Genomic DNA, 22382 nt, shown 5'->3' with positions numbered 1-22382 from the left:
CTCAGCAAGAGTGATAACCAATACTTTGCTCACCACTTTGTCAGAAAATGGTATCAATGAATACCCAAGAAGGCTACTAAGAAAAGTTGTATCAGAGTTGCTTTCAGAACTAGCAGGACACCTCAATAAGTATTTTTTGTGACTGGTCACCCAGAAGTAAGAACATGCATGTGAACATGCAAAAGGGGGCAAAAGCTACAGCAGAGAGAAGAGGTTTACACCAGCCTCAGAAGAAAGTGCTTTTACAATAAATACCAAAAGCTCCACAGGACAGGGTGTTTATAGGCAATGTTCATACAGCTGCCTCTTTATGCTGTTGTTATGATAAAAAGGCATTGCAGAAGCTCTGAAACAGGACCAGTGTCTGTTGGGAAGAACCTTCTCCTACACCAGCAGATACACTGTACTTGATCCTTCCCTCAAGTGAATGCAAGAAACAGTTGCATTCACTGTTAGAATTATTGCATATTAGAAAAAATATTTTAAAATTCATTAAAAAATAGCCATTGCCTTTTGCTTGTGGAGAATAATAACTTGCAAAGGTAACTTTACAAAACCACTAAACACAGACTTTATCTTTGAATTCTTGTATGGATAATCATGTCACAGAACTACAGAAGCTCTCTTTGTTCTTCCTTAGCACTTGTAGAATGGAGAGAAGCATTTAAGGGCTTCCTTAATCCCAAAGAACCAGCACATGGATTACTGGCAATCGGATCTAAATGCAGGTGTGAGGGCCAGTCAGAGAGAAGGTTTCTCTCAGGATAGGTCAGCAGGGCATGTGAAGGCAGCAATATTCCTGATGGATAGACATGATGTGCTTTGCACTAGAGCAGTCAACAGGGATTATTTTTCTGTAATTCTGTTAGTGCTGACACATGCCATCAGGATTTACCATGGCATTCCAAGCCCTGAAATTCCTACGAAGCACTTAGATGGGTTCAGATTATTTACTGAGCATGACCAGTTATGGTGTTTGGGCACAGAACAAATGGAAATGAGACAAAACCCAAGGGACTCACAGAAGAGACGTTTTGAAAGGTGTCAAGCCCAAGGAGAAAGTTTAACCAGGTTTTTATTCCCTTATTGCTGTCTCCTTTGTTACAACACTGACTGAGAGAAGGGGCAAGCCTCAGCTTGCACAGGACATGAATTCAGTGTATAACAAGAAAGGCAATTACAGCTGTGGAGCATAAAATTACAAGGAATTTATGTTCTTGATTGAAAATGGGAAACTGTCTTTTGCTTATCAACCAGCTAGTGCTGCTCAGAACACAATTTATATGGCCCAAGGACTGAACTGGACAGTGTGGCTGTGCAAGGTTCTCATCACCTGCACGTTACCTGAGAGCTTTCCCTTGATGTAAATACATAAAGAACAAATGTCCATGCACCTATGAGCAAGCCATGGCCACAGACATGAGAGCTGATGTCAGAAATGGTTCTGTGAATACTAAATGTTTACAAGTATAGGCTGAATTTTACCTACACTGAATCAAAGAGAAATATTCCAAAGTCAGTGCCAGGATGAGGGCTTAGTTTACTTAGCTTCAAACTTCTCTCACTAAACACACTGACTGTTTTGAAAGCTTGGAGTTTGGTTTTCCTGTTTTCTTCAAAGTCAGCTCTCCAAAAGTCTTCACCATTTAACCACAAACACGGAGGATGACCATTAATACCTTAACTCAACAGTGCCTCGAACAGACATTTTCTGAAGAAAAAAAAAATCCCCAAACACACATAACCACCCACAAATGCCCTTTTCATAATTTACTTAAACACCTATTTACTTCCTGCACAGCACACTGCAATGTCTGTTTCTTCAACAAAATAAAAACACTTTCAAGTGATGTATCAAAATGACACAGTTTGTTCCTGGGCAGAACATCAGGTTTCCAAGTGAAACTTCAGTTTATGATGTCTCATTAAGAAGCAGTAGAATGTACCTATGAGCAAATCTAGAGGGAAAGGTCAAAGTGTGCTAACAACAATATTTTATTTGTCCTGTAAAAATAAGGACTGATACTCTCACTAATGACTAAAGGAAAAAGCAGTTGCACACCTCTGGCAATAAACCTTGAACATTAATGCAATTTCTCCTACACTCTGCTACTAAAAGGAAACCCACAAGCATCTTCAATTAAAAAAATACCAAGATTCATAGAGCTTACCTCTCGGAGTGTAGGTTTGCCTTTGAAAAAATCCGTGTTTTTGCTACTTTTTGGTGGGTTAAATTTTAAATTTAGGAAAGCACATCCATTGGCAATAGCCTCCAAGGGAGCTGGCCCTTCATATGGAAATCCAAGACCAACAAACAGCTGAAAAATACAAAAAAGGGGATATTTTCATTTTTGTTATTCACAAAAAAGCTAAGAGCTTGCTTAAAAGAAACAAAAGCCCATTCTAAATGTACCAGCCTGAAGAAAATGCAATGCTAAGAAGAAAATGGGAGAAATTCAACAGCTCACCACCTCCCACCCAAGCAGCAATGGAATGTCCTGTAAAGCACATTTGACAATCACCATCTGTAATGAGCTGAGGTGGTTTTTGCATGGAGCTGAGGCAACAACAAGACCCTTTTAGGGCTTTTTCTGGGCAGGGGAAAAACTGGTGGTTTGATTTGTGATGGAGTGGAGCTCCTGGGGCTTTCCTGCAGGTCCAGCTTGGAAGGCAGCAATCTCCAGGAACAGCTGCACCAGTGTTTTCCCGACTCCCAAAGCAGCCAAGCCTCTGGCTTTGCCAACAGGAACGTGCTCCTGGCACACTAATTAAGCCTCCTAATTAAAACGGTAGGTGGCAGCAAACTGCAGCTCACAGCTCCGGACAGAGGCAGCAAGAGCCTGCAGGGGCTTCAGAGGGTTCAACGCCTCCAAGGGAAACCAGAGCAAAAATCCGTCCCAAAGCTTCTCCTCCAGCAGCTGAGATTCCAGGTGCTCTAGAAAAGGCACTGCTCTGCCCCAGTGAAAACGCATTAAATGCTTTTTTTAGAGTTGTCTGAAAAAACCTTGACCCCTTTCCTGGCCAAACATAATGAAACCCCCTGAATTAAATAGAGGATTCTGCATCTTCATTTGAATGTTTGTGTGAGAAGAGAACTACAAGCTCTGAGATGGAACAGCAATTTCTCAGTACTGCTGCATAACAATGTGAATATACATATATATATATATATATATATATATATATATATATATATAGTTACTGCTTTTACCAGGAAAATAAAGCACTGTGACAGTCATGCAATCAGGACACATATTCAAAGAGGTCAAGGTAGACTATTCTGCATTAAATCTTCTGCAACATGGAAATGAATCCCAGGAACAGAACATTCACAGCTGGGGGCTCTTCCTAGGAGCTGATCCCAACATTGATGCATAAACCTGTAGCCAGGCCTGTCGTGCACAGGCATTGCAGCATCAATCCTCCCCAACCCATGGCAACAACAGTATAAATTCAGAGTTGGCTCATTTTAGAAATGCAAGTTAACACTTCTCAGCAGAGCTGAGGACATTCAATTTTCACTGCATGCAGCTGAATACTGTAATTTCAGTTCTCAATATTCAGGTTAAAGAAGTTGTCTACTTGCAAGAAGTTTCTCAACTCTCTCACAGATTTAAATCTTAAAGAAACTCTCCCATGGCTGATAACAAAAGATCCAGAAATTATTTCTCCAAATTATTTAAATTCTGGTTTTATATATGGCATAAAATATGCCACCTTTCAGTCAGAGAAATGCATATAATTTAATAACATATACAATCTCAAAAGAGGCTGAATTTACAAAAAGGTAGTATCTTGAAAACATTGAAATAAGGACATGAAACCATTTCATGCAGTCTGCACATAAAATATTATTTATTTAAACTTCTCCTTAGTTCAGGCAGAAAACCAGCTGAGAACCAGCAATTAAAGCTATCTGAAGTATCAATTCTCCTGTGATCCTGTGTTTGTCTGTTATGTAGGGAATGCTGGGTTGTTTGCCTAGTTTTGCACCTTTTTAATAAACTGCTGCTGTGCACTGCTGAGTTCTGTGTCTGACTGGTCCATTTATTTGGGAGGAAGCTCCATGGGAAAAGAAACATGGGTTTATGTTTTGATAGCACAGAGCGCACTGCCATCACTTAATCTATAATAAATAGCTTACCACCTGTTTCCCATCCATTTCCCAACCTCACCTTTAAGCAGCACTGTTCCTTTGAAGGGAGGAAGAAGGATGTGTCTGATCCCTGGAACAGGGGGTGTTTGTGTGTGTGTGTGCTGCCTGCTGGCCTGAGGTTGCAGCCTGGCTCACGGCTGCCTGCAGCCCCCCAAATCCTTTTTTCAGCTCTTTTATCACCCTCCAGCACATCATCACCAAGCCAGCTGAAATTCCCAAACTCAATCCAGACCCTTCTCCAGAAAACTGTCCCTTATGAAGTGTCCTTGCCCACGGAAGGGAGTGGAACTAGATAATCTTTAAGGTCCCTTTCTGCCCAAACCATTCTGTGAGTCTCTCTACGATGAATGTTCCTTGGTTAGGGAGTCAGTATTTCTGTCTGGTATAAAGAGCAAAACAGAAATATCTTACATGCCTCAAGAAAGTCACATTCATTATGATGAAAAGAGCAAGTATTAGAGAACACAGGCCTTTTCTGTAACTCAGGATGCTCTCGTGTGCTAATCCATTGAATTACATGCAGCTAGTTATTTCCAGAAAGGCTACAACAATCCTTCAAGGCATTTCCTAAGAGTATGCAGCAAATACTGCAAGCCACTAACTGAAAAAGAACTGAAAAAAAGAAAAAAGCAGAAATAACAGTCACCCATTTTCAGGCACCAGTGAAGCAAAGATCCATCCTCAATACAGATGAAGCTGTGGGCTCTGTCCCACAGAGTGAAGATTTACACCCGACGGTGCTTCCCCAGATTTGTGATGTAGCTGTGCACTGCTGGCTATGGCTCTTAGGGTCATTTCTCATCAGATGTAGGTCTGGTAACCCAGTGCACCCTGGGGAGGCACCTGCACCGTCGGGCTGAGGATTCAAACTGCAAAACTTCAAACGTGGCTGTGTTGGTAACACCACAGTGGGTACACGTGGCAGCAAATCCTACTCCTGATCTCTGGTAGCTGCAGCAGAACTGCTGTGCAAAGGGAATTGCCTTATGCTTTACTGGTTGATTAGTGCTTGGAAAAAAGTCATATTCTGTTTGTGAGCATTTTCCTCACCTTTGCAATGTTTCTGAAAGCAAGAGCCATTGTTTTTCCTAGAGAGCTTGAGGCAGGCACAGGGCACAGCCAGCTCTGCATGCTGACACAGAACGTGTTGACTGCCAGAAGGAGTTACACTGTAAAAGTCTATCTAAAAGAGATCACACCCAACAAATACAAAAGGAGAATTATCCTGGAAACAGTAATGTGGGGTTGGTTTCTTTTTAACCCATTCCTTTCTAACAAGGTCTGCTGCCCCAGGGTGTCTGTGCCCATAGGTCTGCACAGACCAGAGGAGGGGATTTGTTTCTGTAACATTACTGGCCCCACTTGAGTGAAGTTAAAACCCTTAATGTTTGGTTTTCATAACAAAGGCTCCTCAGGAACCTTTTCCACCTTTGTAATGAACTGAACCTCTGCTTTGGAATGTCACACTCTTGTGAGTTGGCCACCCAGCACCACACCAGCCAAGGCACTGCTCTCCTTGCTGTAATGTAAAGGATCCTCTCACAGTGCAACAGTTCAGTGGAGACATCTCTGACACAAAAAATGACTCACAAGCCCTCCCATAAAAAGCAGTACAGGTTTTTCTTAATTCTTTTTTTCTTTCTTTTTATTTTTGGTGGAGTTTACAGCACCACATCAGACTACTGTTAAAATAAGTAAGTCAACAGACTTCCTAAATTACAGCCGAAAGTATAAATAAGGAGTGAATGCTTTACTTCAGTAACTGTAATTATGATTAGCTGAATAGTTAAGAAAAAATTTCATATTCCAGAAACTAAATGCTGTAGTTACACGCACATGAGCATTTATCTTCTCCTCTCACCTTTCTAACATAACTGCACTTTATTTAATTTATTCTGTCAGGTTGGCAGGTTCATCACCACTTTAATATGACTCCTTACTGAGTTTATATATTCTCTTCTGAACTCCGGAAAGAGGAGTATAGCAAAGGTCAACTATCTTGCTATATTCTTCTCACCAATACAAAATACTTTCTGCAAAAGTCAATCCTGTTGTGATTCAAACAACTCGAGAATAGACTCACTAGGTAAATATCTTTTCAGCTGATTTTATGAAGTGTGTGGAATATATATTTCTTCATAAAAGGCAATAGGAAAAAAAAGTTTGTTTGCCTACGACCATCTAAGCAGGGTGTCGCTCCTACTTTTATTAATCTCCACACAGAAATCGCAAGCCCCACTCAGTAAAAGAATTTGAACTCTCTAAAATTCACAGTGACTCACTCAAAGGAAAAAGTTGCATCTGAAAGTTTCTCGAAAGGAGAACTATTTCTCAAGAATTCCCCACTGGTTGCTGCAGGAGAGGCTGGTCCAGCTCCTCCAGCTGCCCGCTTGGCCAGGAGCCCTGTGAGCAGCAGGAAGGCTGCCAGCACCCACCCCTCTCCTCCGACGTGATGAATGCTTCCCATCTTCTCATCAGGATCTGCAGACATGGCTCTTTTGGTGTTTATCATGTTCTACACAACTGAACCAGCCATGATAAATCCCAAACAGCCCCTGCTGCCTGCAGACCTCAGCCCCTCCAAAATGTGCTGCTTTCGAGCACACACAGACTGAGGTGGCAGCTGCACACTGCCCGGAATAGCAGTGTCCTACCAGCTACTGCAGGGACCAAAGCCATCCTGGGAATGCAAAGCTCTGATTAGGAATCACAGGACTGAGCCCATCACCTATTGGTATTTTCCTGTCTAAGGACAAAGTGAAGCAGTGCAGCATAAGCTGACACTTCTGACTAGGCTGAACCATGTGATTTGTTAAATTATTATCTAGCTCTCCCTTTCTGAAAACCAGAACATTTGTCAGCTGACCTAACAAAATCCTGCTAACACAGTGCTGAAATCACAACCAACGACAGACAATTCTTGCCCATGGTCTCAACACACTTGAAGGTTTCTGGAAGTTTAAGACAAAGGTTGCTGTCTCCCCACGATGCCCCAGACGAGCACCGTACCCACAGATGTTCCCAGCTCGGAGTTATGGCCCTGATTATTCACACATTTGCAGCACACAGACAGTCTGGTGACAAAACCCCATAAGTAAATTCATTAGGGACTCTGGCCAGGTTGCCTAGTGAATCAAGTGATTATGATTAAAGAGTGTCCTTGAACATGACTGCATGCATGTGCACACACACACACGGCTCCTCTGGGCACAAAGCTCCCATTCAAGTCAGCTGGATTTTTGTGAGAAACCTGCCCTTATTTTAGCAATTCAATCCATGATCTCTCTGATACAAACACAATTGACCCGCACGGGCAGCAGATGGCCACTGGTGACAGGTGAGCAGTGCTCTGTACTGAGCTGCAGTCAAGTATTGCCTCTTAAAGGGTATCAAAACCTGCAACTGTGAACATACAGGCAGCAAGAAGACCTGGAGCAAGTGTGGCTGCTGATCAACACTGACAGGTAACCATATGTGAGGCACAACAGCCAGAGAGCCTACGAGACACTGAGCATCAGCCAGCAAAATAATTTAAAAACCCAGTCACCCCCAGTCCCCCTCCAACTGAAATGTCCAAGGAAATGAGATGGGGGATCTCAGTTTCCATTTCCAATACCAGGATGCTGCTGTTTTATTTTTTCTGTTCAACTGGATATCCTGAAAACATATTAGACAGGAGTAATAAGCAAAATGCATGATGCAATAAGCCTTATTTAATTTCATTTGGTTGCAAAATCAAAATACATTGCACTCTCATTTCCCTAACAATACTTATGTATTAGGAGAAGCAGATGGACTATTAACAGCTTAGCATCAGGGCAAAGTTTTGTTAGCCTGGCTCTATTCCAAAGAAATCATTTCCTTAAAAGGAAAACAGCTTTTGTCATTTGCAAACCTGCTAACAAAAGTTCAGAAAAGCCTTATAAAAATACTGCTTGCAGATGTAATTTTTAAACCCCTGACTTCCTAATACAGGGTTCTGATACACATCAATGATTTTCTCAGTGCTATCTACTAAGAAATGCAGCAAATTTTGAAAAGCATTTTCCCCAATATTATGAAGGAAAAAAACAACAATAACCAATGCACAACAATAGAAAAAAATCATTAAAATCTAAAATGCTCTAGGACTCTGAGAACAGTACAGCACAGATCCATGCTTTTCACCAAATACTTTTTGTGAAAAATAAGCAATTTACTATCTCAGGAGCACCTCACAATCCCAACACAGTCTCTTCTACCTGATGCTGCAATTACTGCTCAAAATCTGAGTGGAAGCAGTCTGCTCCCTCCTGTGTCACAAAATCCATACAACCAAATTGCATAACACCAACTTGAATTTGTCCTAAATTGGATGTATTTTTACATTGCCTCTTAGAGCACAGCAAATATAACCAATAACAATTAGATGAGGTATCTAGCTAATACTGAAGCTTTTTATTGTGCTAGATGCAAGAAGGCTGATTAAAAAATTAGAGAAAGGCTTAGTTAAACATAATTATTATTATGAACTGACATTTGTATAGGGACTTCAGCAATTCTATAGGAAGTCCATTTGCTTATTTTACTATTTCAGTGAATAGAACACATGTTTTTTAAGGAGGTAGTCCCTGTTCATGCCTGGGGTTATTATAAGGTCAATATTCTTCCCACATTAACACAGGGATTTCATACTCCACACAGGCAAAAGCTGTGTAATCTCAGATTATCTATGACGAAAGCAAATGTTGACTTTTTAACGTGCAACATTATGTGTATCTGCATGCATCAAGCACATACACACAGTGGTTGCCTTTAAAAACTCATAATTTACCCACAGCTGTCACACAGAGATGTCAAATTACCATCACTTTCCCAAGTACTTAAAAAAGGAGATCTCTGCAGTTGTGTGGGAAGCCTAAGAGGTGCTTGATTTTTTCTCTTCTTTTTTTTTTAAAGAGATTTTTCTGTGGAAGTGCACAGCAAGAAACTATCAACAGTGGTGCACTTCCACAGGTTTCGCTGATTTAGACACACAACCCCCTTTTTTACCAACTTGAAGTTAAACATCCTATTTAAATGCAATCTACTGAAGTGTTCTAATGCTGCAGAGTGCCACAAAGGTTATGGCAAGGGCAGAGAATCCCCACAAAACCGTGGGGACAAAAGTTGATTTCAAGGTATATCCTGTCCCTTACCTTGAGTTCCCTTGACTCTGGAGCCACAGGCAAAGCACATCACAAAAGCCACGCTCTCCTGCTCACTGTCTGAGCACAGCTGAAGCAGAGGAAGGCCATGAATGGCAAATGAAGTGCAGCTTTGCTTTTGTCCCTGAGCGAGCAGGGTCGCTCTGGGCTAAAGTAATTGGGAGGGCAGAGCAAGAACGTGGCTCTGCAGCTCTGGGATGTTACCTAACTTTGACCTCAGGCATGTCAAACAGAGCACACTCTCAGCTGATCATGTCCTGGAGCTGAATATCACATTCAAGAAAATGAAAAATGCATTTATCCCTGTATCTCAAGCTGACTGTTAAATGGGGCTGTAGGTTGTCATCCCGATTTTCTAATATCAGCTGTCAATCCACCAAACACAGACATGATGAAAAACATATTCCTGGCACACAGAACACAACTTAAGCTCCTTTACACATGATAATTTTTTTCCAGTGCTTTTAAATTAGGAGCTTATTCATAGGAGGTGGAATGCATGCACTTCAGACGCCCTCCATTTGGAAATACTTTTTGCCACCACTCCTGCTGGACAAACTTACTTTGGTTTCCCTCAGCAGGAACTGCAAATCCCGCCCGCTGAGTATCCCGTGGTTCTTCACGTAGCCAGGGATGTACATGGTGCTCGTGCCATGAACAGTTCCATGCACCTCCATATAGGTGTGGATGACATCCAGATAAGCCTTCTTGTCCTGCAATGGCAAGGAAAAAATGTTTGCAGTCGTTACGAATTTGAAGAAGCAATATTGAGTCAGAGCTGGTTATCTCCTGTACCACAAAAGCCATGGAGTATTTCACTCAATCTTGTTTGATTTTTATGATGTTTGATCTTTCATTACATTACTAGGTTGGTTTTCTACTAAATTGGAAGAAAACTGCAGCTTTTTCACTCATAGTTGAGGTATAAAGAAATCAATACCAAGGCCCTCTTTATTTCTGATTGGACAAAGCCCAGGATGCCATCAGACAGCTGTAATCTCAGCAAGCCGAAACGATACTTAGCCTAAAAATACTAAAAAATCATTTTGAAATATCAAATTTTCACTGTTTTGGTCAAAGATGCCAAATAATTATCTTCTATGTGAAGAAAGAGGTGAATGTTACCTTAGTAAGATGCAGTCTTGCCAACTGAATAATTGAACACACCCCTTTATCTAAATACCCAATGTCTGAGTTCCATGAGAGAGCTACAAATGCTCCACCACCTGAAACTTTAAAGGCATTTTGGAAAAGATCCAGAGAAGAGCAATGGCTTTAATGTTGCATTTAAAAAAATGAAGAAAAAATAGTACACCATCCCAGTTTGCACACAAGAATTACTTTACTTTCAGTGCCATATGTTTTTTTGAGTTTTAAAGACTACTGGCATTCCAAGGCAATTAGCTGAAGATTGTATTTACATGCAGTCTGCAACACAGATCAGAAGACTTTCCCTCAATATTTGCACATAGTCTTAGTAATAGCTCTAAAATCAGGCAACAAGTTGCTATACTTCTTGGCAGCAAGTGAGTTTTTATCAATTCTACTTTTACTATTTTTGTCATGTAAATTCTGTGCACTGTTCCTCCACAGCCCCGTGTGAAAGCTGGCCAACAATTTTACTGAAGTTCACTCAAAGGACGAGTAGGCTGGTGAAAATCCTGTCTTTTCCAACCCGGGAGGAGGAGGTGTCAGGCCTAGGTGCATGAGTGTCCTTCTTACAGCTTTCTTGCTGGATTAATTGTTGCAGAGGGTGTTTAATGTCCATTACCATGGCTTCTCCCTTCAGCCTGCTTGTGCTGGGGAGGATGGGCTGACCCCTCCCTGGATGCCAAGGCAGCACCAGACACTGTCCTGGGCTGGGTATTACATAAAACAGCCAACAGACAAAGATGTTTTCTTGTTCAATGTGGCTGCTCTTGTGGTTAATTAACACAAATTATTCAAAAAACTAAAAGCTTGCTCCATTATTTTACTTCAAATTTGAATTACTCTGTAAGAGATGCTCCTCACGTAATTGCTAAAATACCATAATTAGAAACTGTGAGAAGCTTGTATGCTTTGTCAAGAGAAAATCCATTCAGAATTTTTCTTTGAGCAAGAGAAATATAAAAGGAGTGGCCTGGTCTTGTTTCCAGAGGAAGCTTAATCCTGCCTGCCTGGCTTTTAATACCTCCAGAGCTTTGGAGTGTTCAGGGTTCTGAGTGGAAGAGAAGGCAAGGAAGCAGCAGGTACCACTGACATGATCCACCTGCAGCAACAACACCAGGGCACTTGCCTCAGAATTTACTGGCTCATGACACAAACCCTGGTGACACAAATGCACTCTAACTCAAGAAAAATCTGAGGAACAAGCAGCTAGAAAGAACAAAACCAAAACTACCTAAAATTGCACTTCTTTTCAAGACTGCAATGACAATTTTACAAACCTTTAACAGAATATTTAGCTGTTTTAAAATGACATTAACTATGCACAGCCTTAACTGGGAATATTACTTAGGCATATGACTGACTTCTTTCCCAATTCAGAGTCTAAAACCACAGATAAAACATCTATTATCTAAATAAATGGATAATTTATCCAACCAAAATCACACTAATTTATTTTCTTATTTGAGTCAAAAACAACTGCTTTCATAATAAAGTACCATGAAAGTACCATTAGCACCTTGTACTTTACCTAAAGCTCACTAACACTTGTCTCCTTTTGCAATTAAGTAGTCCTGAATTTCCTGCAGACAGGCATTCTCTTGGATCACAAAAGTAAATATTCGAGGAAGTCACTTCAGAAAAATAATCAGGACACATAATCAAATTCTAGACATTAATAAGGGTGAATTAGAAAATGAGAGTGCAAAAATGGCATTTATAAATAGAAAGGCTACACGTAAATAAAGCCAGAAATGTGACTTGCAAACAAAATACTAACACTCCTTCAACTGTTTATCTGCTTCCTGAGTTGCTCACTTGGGAGCAGATATAATTGTTCTTTTATCTTAAACCACTTGAACTTTACTTTCCCCAGGATGGATTCAAAGAGACAAGATCACGAGCTGCTGGGGAGTGATGCAAACCTGACATTCTCTGAGTCTGTGTCAGGCTGCACTGTTCACCCTGCTGGCCACACTGCAAACCTCAACTTAGAGGATGGAAGATAATCACATTTAAAAAAAGGCAAATTATTTCTCCTCAGAATCAAAATGGAAATGTAACAGTGAGTAACAGTTCCACAAACCTTTTCTGAAACAATTTTTCAGCAGCTAAAATAAACATGCCATTCAGAAAAGTACTTCTTGTTGATCACTGACTGCAGAACTGTTATTACTGTTCATCAATCATTTCCACCTACTTCTAAAAGCATCATGATAAGGCCTTTCTCATCAGAGAAACCAAGTGACAACTGCTTGATAAGCCTTTCCCTAGGACAAAGTTGACAAGAAGACACAGTATGAAGAGGTGAAATTTTAAGTTTGGCGGGTGAAAAATTTAAATATAAAAGCTACAAAAATATGGAAACATGGCTCATCAAGAACCAAACAGTGCTTTTAGTTTCCTCAGTGCAGAAGCTGGTGGTAATTATTGACTCTGCTTTACCAACAGTTTGCCAGTCCAAGGTAATGACAGTATTGTGCAATTTTGGACCATTCAGGTGCCCTCACAGAACACCAAAAATTCAGCACTGAATGAAATTAAGCACCACTGCAGGCCAACTGCATTACCAAAGAGCTTGATTCAGAGCCCTCAACTGCTTTATGGTTTGAAAGTTCTGACTGCAAACTGTATGTAAAACAGCCCATATATCCAGCCTTGCTTCCTTGCATTGACAAATTCAGAAGCAATGGTTTTATAAAGCTTGACAAATGTAATTCAGAAAAGCAAGTAGCGGGCTACATCTTTGTGTATATCCTAAATGCACGCTGTAAAGTCGAGCAGCCCTGTCATCTGAGTGCTTATCTGTGCAAGTGTCAAGTCAAAAGTAAGGCAGAATGCAGTGTACAGGCAAGCTGTGACAATGGAGACCGTGACACAAACGTAATCTCTGCTCGAGAACTGTCATGCTCTCAAAGGCTTCTCCAGACAAGCCTGAATAATGAAAATCCTGTCTACCAGGGAGCTAGAAGAGTGCACAAAGGCTGGGGAATATTAAGAGAGTCAAATACACACAGTGTTTTACAGGGGTAAATCACAAAGAGTAGATTACGTCTCCTCGAAGTCAAATATGAAACTGTCAAACTGCTCTGAATTTATAAATGGATGTGGATTCAGTGATTCTTAAGTATGAATTCTACACTGAACAAGCAATCTGAAATTTAAATAAAGAGTTAACTATGTCATCTCATAAACCCATCAAAATGATAATGACAATTCTTCCCGTCCAAGGAAATCTTCTCTCACCAAACTGGTAGCATTTTCTAAAGAAGCCGATCAGCTTGTAGGAATTCTTTGAAGATCTTAGAGGAATTAAATCTCTTGGGGAGAGATTGGGAATCACTCTTGTGAATGAATAATCACATCATGTGAAAGAGAACAGAGAAGTGGCAAAAGTATGCTGTCATTATTCACAGTAACAAAACTATAATTTCAAAATGTTGCATAAAAACATCATAATATTGAACATCTGGGGGTTTAAAGCTTTTGAAAAAGTCCCCCCAGCAATTTTAAGGGACAGAGAGACTAGAAAAGAGACTATCTGATAAATTCAATTGTCACCAAAACCCAGGAAATAAACTCTCCAACCAACTAGTCAGGTTAGAAAGCTGACTTTGCTTTATCAGCAGCACTGCATGCATGGGGAATTCTCCCAAAGCATTCATGCTCAGTAGCTTAAGAGACCAGGTCATATTCCTGAAATAATACATATTCATCACATTTTCTGAGTACACATGTGCTAATTATTGCTATGGACTTGTTTTGATATGGTTCTGGCTCTTTTGATGAATCTTCTCTCCTTGAGAGTATCTCAAATATGTCTTCAAGTCATATTCCTGTTATCCTTCTTTTCTCTAATACACAATCCTTGTTCTCAAAACGAAGATATCAGCCAGTACATATTAATCACTAATACCAGTAAACAAGGAGGCATTAGCTGGCACAAGATTTATGAGTCTCACACACAGGGAGTTAACACAAGGCCACATTAATCTCTGGCATTTGTACTAAGCACTGTACGGTACTAACCGTGAATATGGGCATCATACACTTTGTGCTAAAGCTAAAAGAATTTCCCAATGTCTCCCCCCACTGCTGCACAGACTTCTTCTCACAGAAATAAAACATGTTTGGTAATTTAACTAAAGTGACAGAAATACTGAAAACCAGTCCTCAGTCCTCACTTCAAGTGTGGAAAGAAAGCCCTGAGCTAACCAGTGTCACTCAAGAATGAAGACTTTGTATTGTAACATGGTTATGGCCCATGAAAAAAATCACTCCAGTGAAGGTTTGGGATTTCTGGCAGAGCTTGAAGAACCTTATCCAATTCCCTATCCTCATCTTTTTAATCCGTGAAAGTTTGGGGTTTATTAAACACCGAGGTTTTCCCAAGATTTGACAATTCCTTTGTCATGCAATGCACACCAACACCTAAGCAGCACTTTCCTGTCCTTTGAATGGAAATTTCCAGAACCAAGGGAGGAAAATAGGAAGTGGGACCACAGGAAGAAAAGCTTGTGTTGGTTTTGTGCTAACCAAATAACAGTAGATGGTTGTGTTAATCAGTACTGTAAGACCTCACTGATTCATTTTGCAGCTGAAGAGCCCTGCAAAGTGAGAAGGTGATTACTGACCTATCTGACAGGTAAAATAATGAAAAACACAGTTCTCTTTCTTTCTTCATAATAAATTAAATCCTAATTTTCATAATATATGTTAAATAATATGCCTTTAAAAGTGTTATTTACTGCACTCATTTGTCTGACTTCTTTCCGATCCATACTGCTTTCGAATGGTGAATTTTGGAAATGTTGCTGAGCCGAAGTGTCTGGCTTGTGCCAATTTTGTATTTGAGGCACAAGGCAGGACAGTGCTCCTGGTGCCAGGCTCCAGGGTAACTTTTATCGACTGCTCAGCCCCCAGGGCTGCTGTACATTCAGAGGAACACAAAATAGAATGACCATGAGACAATTTGTGAGTGCACTGACCACATGGCAGAAAAGGTGAGAAGGAACTTCTGTCCCTTTACTCACTTTTCTTTTAGTTTCAAAGTTGAAATGAAATATTTATTCAAAGTACAGCACTAAACAAGAAGTACAAAGACCAATCAGACGGAAGGGATTTTCCTCCTGCCTCATGCAAGAGGGCATATGATGGGGAAATTACATTTCATTACACATTCCCTGGAGCTCTAAAGGGAGGACATTAGTGAACAGCCTCGATGATGTGCTTTCCCACTGAGAACAAGCTAAAGGTAACCATTTCCAATGCAGCTCTTCAAAAGTTGCTATGCAGGCAGGATATATTTAAGGAGAATGCCCAGCTTTTCAAGTGGCATTAGTAAGGAACTCACACATTATTTTGCCTCTAAATATACAAATATTTTCAAGACAGCTCCAACACACTATAATAAAATATGAAAGCAGTCATCATATACTTATGGTATGCATTGACGCCCATTTTCTGATACAAGCAACCTTCTGACTTCTCTCACAGCAACCCACAAAAAAGAAAAAAAAGAAAAGAAATAGCAAGTATTGCAAAATGAATCTTGACTTTCTTTCAGGATTAAGGGTCTTATTAGTGGAAGAGTTTAATAGTAAATTGGAGGAAGAAGAACAAAGAAAAGACTTAGGAACAGGAGCTAAGGCAACATGAAAGGCTTCGAACATTCTCTTTTAATTGAAATGTTCTGTAATTAAAGTAAATTTTGATAATGGAGAGCATTACAGGTTTCACACACATTTTATTAATTCCTTTCTTTTCCCCCACTTTGGCAGAGATAGGACTCTCTTTACTCCTTAGCACTGCCACAAATCCCAGACAAAACCCCAAATCTTTAATCCCGGCAAACACTTTTCCAAAACTTGGCAAATGCTGCCCTTCATAGCTTACCTCTAAAGATAACCTTTAGAAATGTGGCAAAATCCTTCAGAGCCTCCTATTTGTAATCCACAACCCACCTAGGACTGATGCAGTTATCAGAGGGAAATAAAGCAGATTTATCTTATTTTCACCATACATCCTCCCTGACCTCACGAGGTGTAGCCAGAGTGGGCCACTGTGATGAGGGATGGATGTCACTGGGCTCAGGCACAGGAAAGAACCCATGTCCATGGCTATATAAAGCCATGGTGGTTTATTCAGCCCCAGGGAGAAGAGGCCCTGTGCACACTTCATTCTCTCACTTCAGCCTGCTTGGTTTAAAATGAAACAATTCCTTTGCCACTGCCATTCCCCAAAAGCACCAAAGTCTGGGGACAGGGACACGCTCCCCTCCCCACTGTGCTCCTCTAATGACTGATCACCCCCAGCAGTGACACATGTACTCTGTGCAGATTACACTTCTCATTAATTGGCCACGTTCAGTAGAAAGAACAGGAGCAGGATAAATAGATTAGTCTGGTTCCATACAAGCCGTGGTGGCAGATGAAAAGAGCACGGAGCAGGGAAAATGAAAGAAACGTGAAATAAGCAAATTACACAGACACAAGATTAGTTCAGGCTTTCTCTTGATCACAAGAATTGGATTTTATCACTCCAGATAAGAAGTCCCACACTGTAACTGATTCAAAGTCTATCTGCAGTGATTTGCACTTTATATATGAGTGCATATGGGCATGACTGCAGTTAAAATCTGCAAGTTACAGTTTTAATCTGCTCGATGTTACCAGCACACAGTACATATTTTAATATGACCAGATACCAAATCAAACATCTTGGAAGAAACAAGACAAGCAATACTGATAAAATACAGCAGTGACTTGCAAAGCAGCACTATAAAACATGATACAAAGGTCTTGGCTGAGAGCTCCTAATGGTGGAAAGGGGACCTGTCTAAAAATGAGACAGGATTTCCTTTTGGATTTGATGCCACGTGCCCTTTGTAAACATTCACATTTCAAGAGGAATGTGAATAATTTTGAGACGGTTCAGAGAAAATAGACATGTGAAAACTCTTAAGGATTAGAAAGCACAAAGCTCTCAGGGGTTCAGCATATACAGGCTTTTCAGGAGATGACTATGGGTTACTTTGACCTCAACCTATATATTCTGACAGGGCAACAGAGCATCATCAGTTCAGCTGAAAAAGTTTATAACTGCTACTAAGACTGGAAACAACCACATGGAAATCTGTACCAGAAATAATGCAAAGTCTTAAAGGAGAAGGCAATTATTGGAGGACTTCCCCAGAGGAAACAATGGGCTTTCCATTGTGTGCTATTTAAAAATCAAGACTGGCTATTCTTTTCCAAAAAACCTTGGTTTTGCCTTAATCAGTCCATGAATATCCTGTGTGTCATACAGAATCCGAGACTGATCACAAATCTCCCCTCTGTTAATATAAACCATCCATACATATTTCTGAATCCATTCAGACTGAATAAATCAAGAAAGATATAAAATGTCAGTGAAAAACACTCTGGTGACCAAGGAGCTGTCTTGTTCCTTAAATCCAGTATTCAACAGGTCCTCCTGCTGATGTGCACTGCAGGTCAGGTCAGGAAGTTTAGATGATTATTATGCTGCTGTTCCTGAGAGACTGACAATGAGATCAGTCACTAGTAAAAGTACAAGTAGGGAGCCAAGTAAAAGTACAAGAGCCTGAGCTTGAAAAGACCTGAGGAAAGGATTCCAGCTCTGCTCCAGCACTCTGCAGACAGCACAGACTGCACACAGGGGCACACTAAGTCCTGCTGTACCATGAGCCAAACAGAATAAATAAATACTTTCATGTATTTACTACATATTTTCCAGCACAGTAGCCAAGAAGCATCCAGCTCCACCTGTTCTGCTGCCACTGCAAACATTCTACTATTTCTATCAAGTTTTAGTTTTGTTTTGTCTCACAGATAGACCCTTTACTTGCAGCTATCATCTTCAGAGAATTTATTGTGTATAATCTCAGTCACCAGAAAGAATTCTCCTTCTGTGGTTTGAAAAACTGTGCAAGACCAATATTCTCATGCCAATAAAGAGAAAAGAAAAGACAATGTGAGATCCAGGTGGTCTCACAGTGCTACATTGTTTGGCCCAATGTATGGCAATGATAAGTTCCTTTTTCAGTTGACAAGAGGCTTAAAAATAAGATCTTTCTAGGCAGGAGGGAAGGCACATGGAGGATACAGGCATACAGAGTATTTGGGCACACAGAGCTGGAGGTAACTTGGAATAAATCCAGCTACCAGTAAGTAATCTCTTTGAAAACTGCATGAGACACATTCCCAGGTGTGTCAGCCTGGAAGAAGGAGCCAGAGAAGAGGACAGTGGGTGGAAAAAAATAAAAAAAGAGACCACTATAACTCTATTACTTAATAACACAATATAATTTAGTGAAAATATGACCAAATCTTGGTGTTGTTATCCTGCTGCTCTCATCTGCAGATGAGAGAAAATACAATAATGGCAATATTAAAGAAACAAAACTCTGGTATTATTACAGGAAGATAAAATGAGACAGCACACCTTTAGAGCCTTTCGTGAAACAGAACTTCCATCTCAAAATACAGCACATTTTTCATTGTAGATATAAGAACAGAAGTAATTGAAAGACAGGTTTGCTTATGACTGATGGAAGTTCACACCTTAAATTTTCCATCATGTTTACCAGCCTTCTGCATTTTCTAAAATGATTGTGACATTAAGACTATATTTTTTATTCTATCAGAAACGTGTACAGAAACAGCAAAAGATCCACATCAACCTAGACACAAGTTTCTCTAACAGAAAGACTTCAAAATGTTCAATTTAATTTTCCTTTCCAGATAAAGAACTTAATGGCTTTAGACAGGAGGGACACTTTCAAATTTCAAATGATGCTTTATTGTATTGATCAACATAAATTTGCTCAAGCATATGAGTGTAAAAAACTCACCTTCCAGAAATTATCCACTTTGCCATAAACGAGAGATTGATTCTGCCTTTTGATGTCGTTAATGTGTTTAATGTCACTGGAATTCAGATGCTGCTCTACCACAAATCCAAGGAAGCTGTTATCTGGAGTGTGAGCTGGAAGAAACAGAGCACATTCAGCACCTTTGAAAATATTGGTTTATGCTACATTAGAGTGAATGTTGTCAGAAAAGAAGCTATAAGGAAGAACATATTATGTAACTGATCACCTCCTTATTAGTACTGAAAGACACATTTGCTTGCTTTATTACCCAAAATAGTTTTTATTAATTTTAAATCCTGCTCCATATGCCTACAGGAGTAAGCAGCTATTTTCTGTCTCGTTTCTGATAATAAAAACTCTGCAGCTGGACTGAGTCCAATGGTAATCATCTTTTTTGTCTGTGTGCTAAGCTTTATTTTATTATTAGAGATAAAAGAAACAGAAGAAATCCAGCTTGACAAATCTCAGAGATACAATACCAACAGTCTGAAAACCCCCTGGATTTATGCTTGTTAGCAAAGCTGGGTGTTGCTCAATGGCATAAATAAATTTTAGCAAATTTTTGGGTTCACCTCCTATACTGGAATTACCAACACCAACCACCCAACTCACTGAGTATTATGTACCCATGCTAATTACTGGCCTATGGAGTCACACTGTAAATCAGAATACAAATTGCACTGCCTGAATCTCCCAGACAAAGTGATTATAAAATATTTAAAGGTGGCCGGTGAAGTTGGCAAAACTGTTTTCAATCCAATCCAGGCAAAAAAAAAGTGTGTGCAAAGGATATGCAATTTACTCCTAGCTTTTTATGTTATTTTCAGCCCCTGCTGGTTTTTTTTCCAGCAGTGCTGGTCACTGTTCTCCTCCCTATAAAAACACAGATATTTAGGCTCATTAAAAGTAAGGGGTTTTGTTGTTTTGGATTGTTTTGTTGTTGTTGAGTGGGTGTTTAATTCCTGTGATGGACTCCAACACTCAATGTTACAGGTAAAAATCCATCCCTACTTTGTAAAAATTACTCCAACACATGGGGTTTTTTGCCTCTAAAAATGCCATAGCCTCACAAGTGCACACAGAAAAAGGCTGCAATAAACAGCAGGGTCTCCTCTCTGGGCCTCCTGCTACATTCTGGCACAGAAGCTGATAATTAATCACATTTTGAAAAGCTTAAGAACCCAAAACAAAACAAAATCCCCTAAATCCAAAGACAACGGCCCAGGCATTTTCGATACATGCAATGCTAAACCTCGAGTAGAGTTATTAAAAAAAAATCTACTGCAATTATGAGGTTTTGCATTTTTGTTCCTGAAAATCAGCCAAGTGGATAATGCAGGAGAACAGAGAAACCATACACAGTGTACACGTCCCTCTGCCATTACATTTAGTCTTTCAAATGACAATTACTCTTTTTCACAAAAAATGCCTCAGCAACAGCCAGGCACCCACTTAGACCCAAGGACTTCTTAGAATTTTACACTGAAAACAGCACATTTCAAATATGCCTGAAAAGGGGCATTTTTCCATCCTTTCATATTTTTGGATGAGAGACTGCATTCAAAGGAGAGGCAAGGCAGCACACACTCCAAAGAAAAATAAACCTTTGTTAAAGTTAGCACTTAGAACTGGTGGAATTCAGTGCCTCAAACACCAAGGACAGGAAGCAGCACTCAGATTTTTAAGCAAGACCACAAACTTTTAGAAGTACCAGTGCTGCTATTTTGCATGAAGGTATTTGAATTAAAAACATGGAAAAAAAAAAGGGGAAAAGCTCTCACGCTTCTGGAAAACTCAGAGAACAGCCAAGTACTTGGTAATATGCCACAAGTTTGAATATGGCTTGCTTGTTGCTCAGGATAATTTTCTGCCCTTATAATCAGAGTTCTCAAAACATAATAGAGTCTGGGGATCTTGGGAAGCTGTCCAGGGTTCCAATCTGCCATAAAATCTTTACTGATGCATAATATGCACTTTTAATCACAGCCCTATAAAGATGGTGCTATCTCTGCATCAGAGAACAAAATAACAAATATAAACTTTAAATATCACAAAACACATGGACCCATCTGCACCTAGTACAAAAAAAAAAGGAAAATCCTTGAATAATCCACAGCACTGGAATCACTCATGCTTCAGAATTAGTTTGCCTACAATCTATTTACCACTTTTTCTGCAGAGGAAGATGCACAGTCATTTTCAGCAGTAAAAATTGGAAATGGTTATTTATTAAAATTCCAATACCGTCGTACTCTTCAGAAAATTCATTTTGAAGCAATTGTCTCTGCACAAGAGCCTGCACCAGTGGCAGTCTGTACTTCCACAACAGAGATCTCCAGAGAGAAGATTTCCTTTCTTTTGCATTTCGTGGGGTGGGACTGAGCAGTGCACACAGAGCACACAGCTGTACCAGCAGTGCTCATCCAGCTGCTTTCACCGAGTGCTTCATCCCCCTTGGTGCTATCTTGGACAGGACCTCCCAAATCTGAAATCTGAATTTCCCAACAGCTGGACAGCTTAAACAAAGCATGATTGAGACCCTTTGCCATTTAGGACACAAACCAATAAATATTAGCAAATGTGGATACAGAACAAGCTCTGCTTACTAATACCCAGACACAAACTCTGCAACCACTTCCAAGTCACATTTCACACCACATGTTTTGTTACTTGCTTCCCAACAGCTGTGAATGCAGCCTTTTATCTCTCGAACAACCTTCACTTATATTTCTCTGGCAGAACTTGCACAGCAAATGTTGACAGACAGAATATACCTCTCTCAAGAATTTTACAGGGCAACTGAAATCAAAAGCGTGTCAACCCAACAGCAGCATGTATAATTCTGCTGTGAAAAGCAGGAAAGTTTGAAAGATTGATGATGAAGGCTGATGAGAGAGAACAGAGCCCTGATCCTAACATCAGACAGGGCCAGCAATAAACTCTGGAGGTGGTCACCATGAAAAGCTTCCTGCCAGGGTTGGGCTGAGCAGCCTCT

General features: G+C 40.2%; 1 protein-coding gene across 3 annotated transcripts in view; it reads right to left on the bottom strand.

Moving 5' to 3' along the window:
• Nucleotides 1-22382, bottom strand: part of MGAT5 (alpha-1,6-mannosylglycoprotein 6-beta-N-acetylglucosaminyltransferase) — a 114134-nt gene that overhangs the window by 12290 nt on the left and 79462 nt on the right. For all 3 annotated transcript variants that reach the window (XM_063400950.1, XM_063400951.1, XM_063400952.1), the window contains exons 11-13: nt 19367-19500; nt 9906-10055; nt 2172-2318 (exon numbers count right to left, since the gene is read on the bottom strand). In XM_063400950.1, the coding sequence (XP_063257020.1) occupies nt 2172-2318; nt 9906-10055; nt 19367-19500 (431 nt within the window). The remainder of the gene's footprint in view (nt 1-2171; nt 2319-9905; nt 10056-19366; nt 19501-22382) is intronic.

Source organism: Prinia subflava, chromosome 6 (genome assembly GCF_021018805.1).
Source record: "Prinia subflava isolate CZ2003 ecotype Zambia chromosome 6, Cam_Psub_1.2, whole genome shotgun sequence".
NCBI classification, from domain to species: Eukaryota; Metazoa; Chordata; class Aves; order Passeriformes; family Cisticolidae; genus Prinia; species Prinia subflava.
The sequence above is the reverse complement of the archived record's forward strand: the minus strand, read 5'-3'. Positions and strand labels throughout refer to the sequence as shown.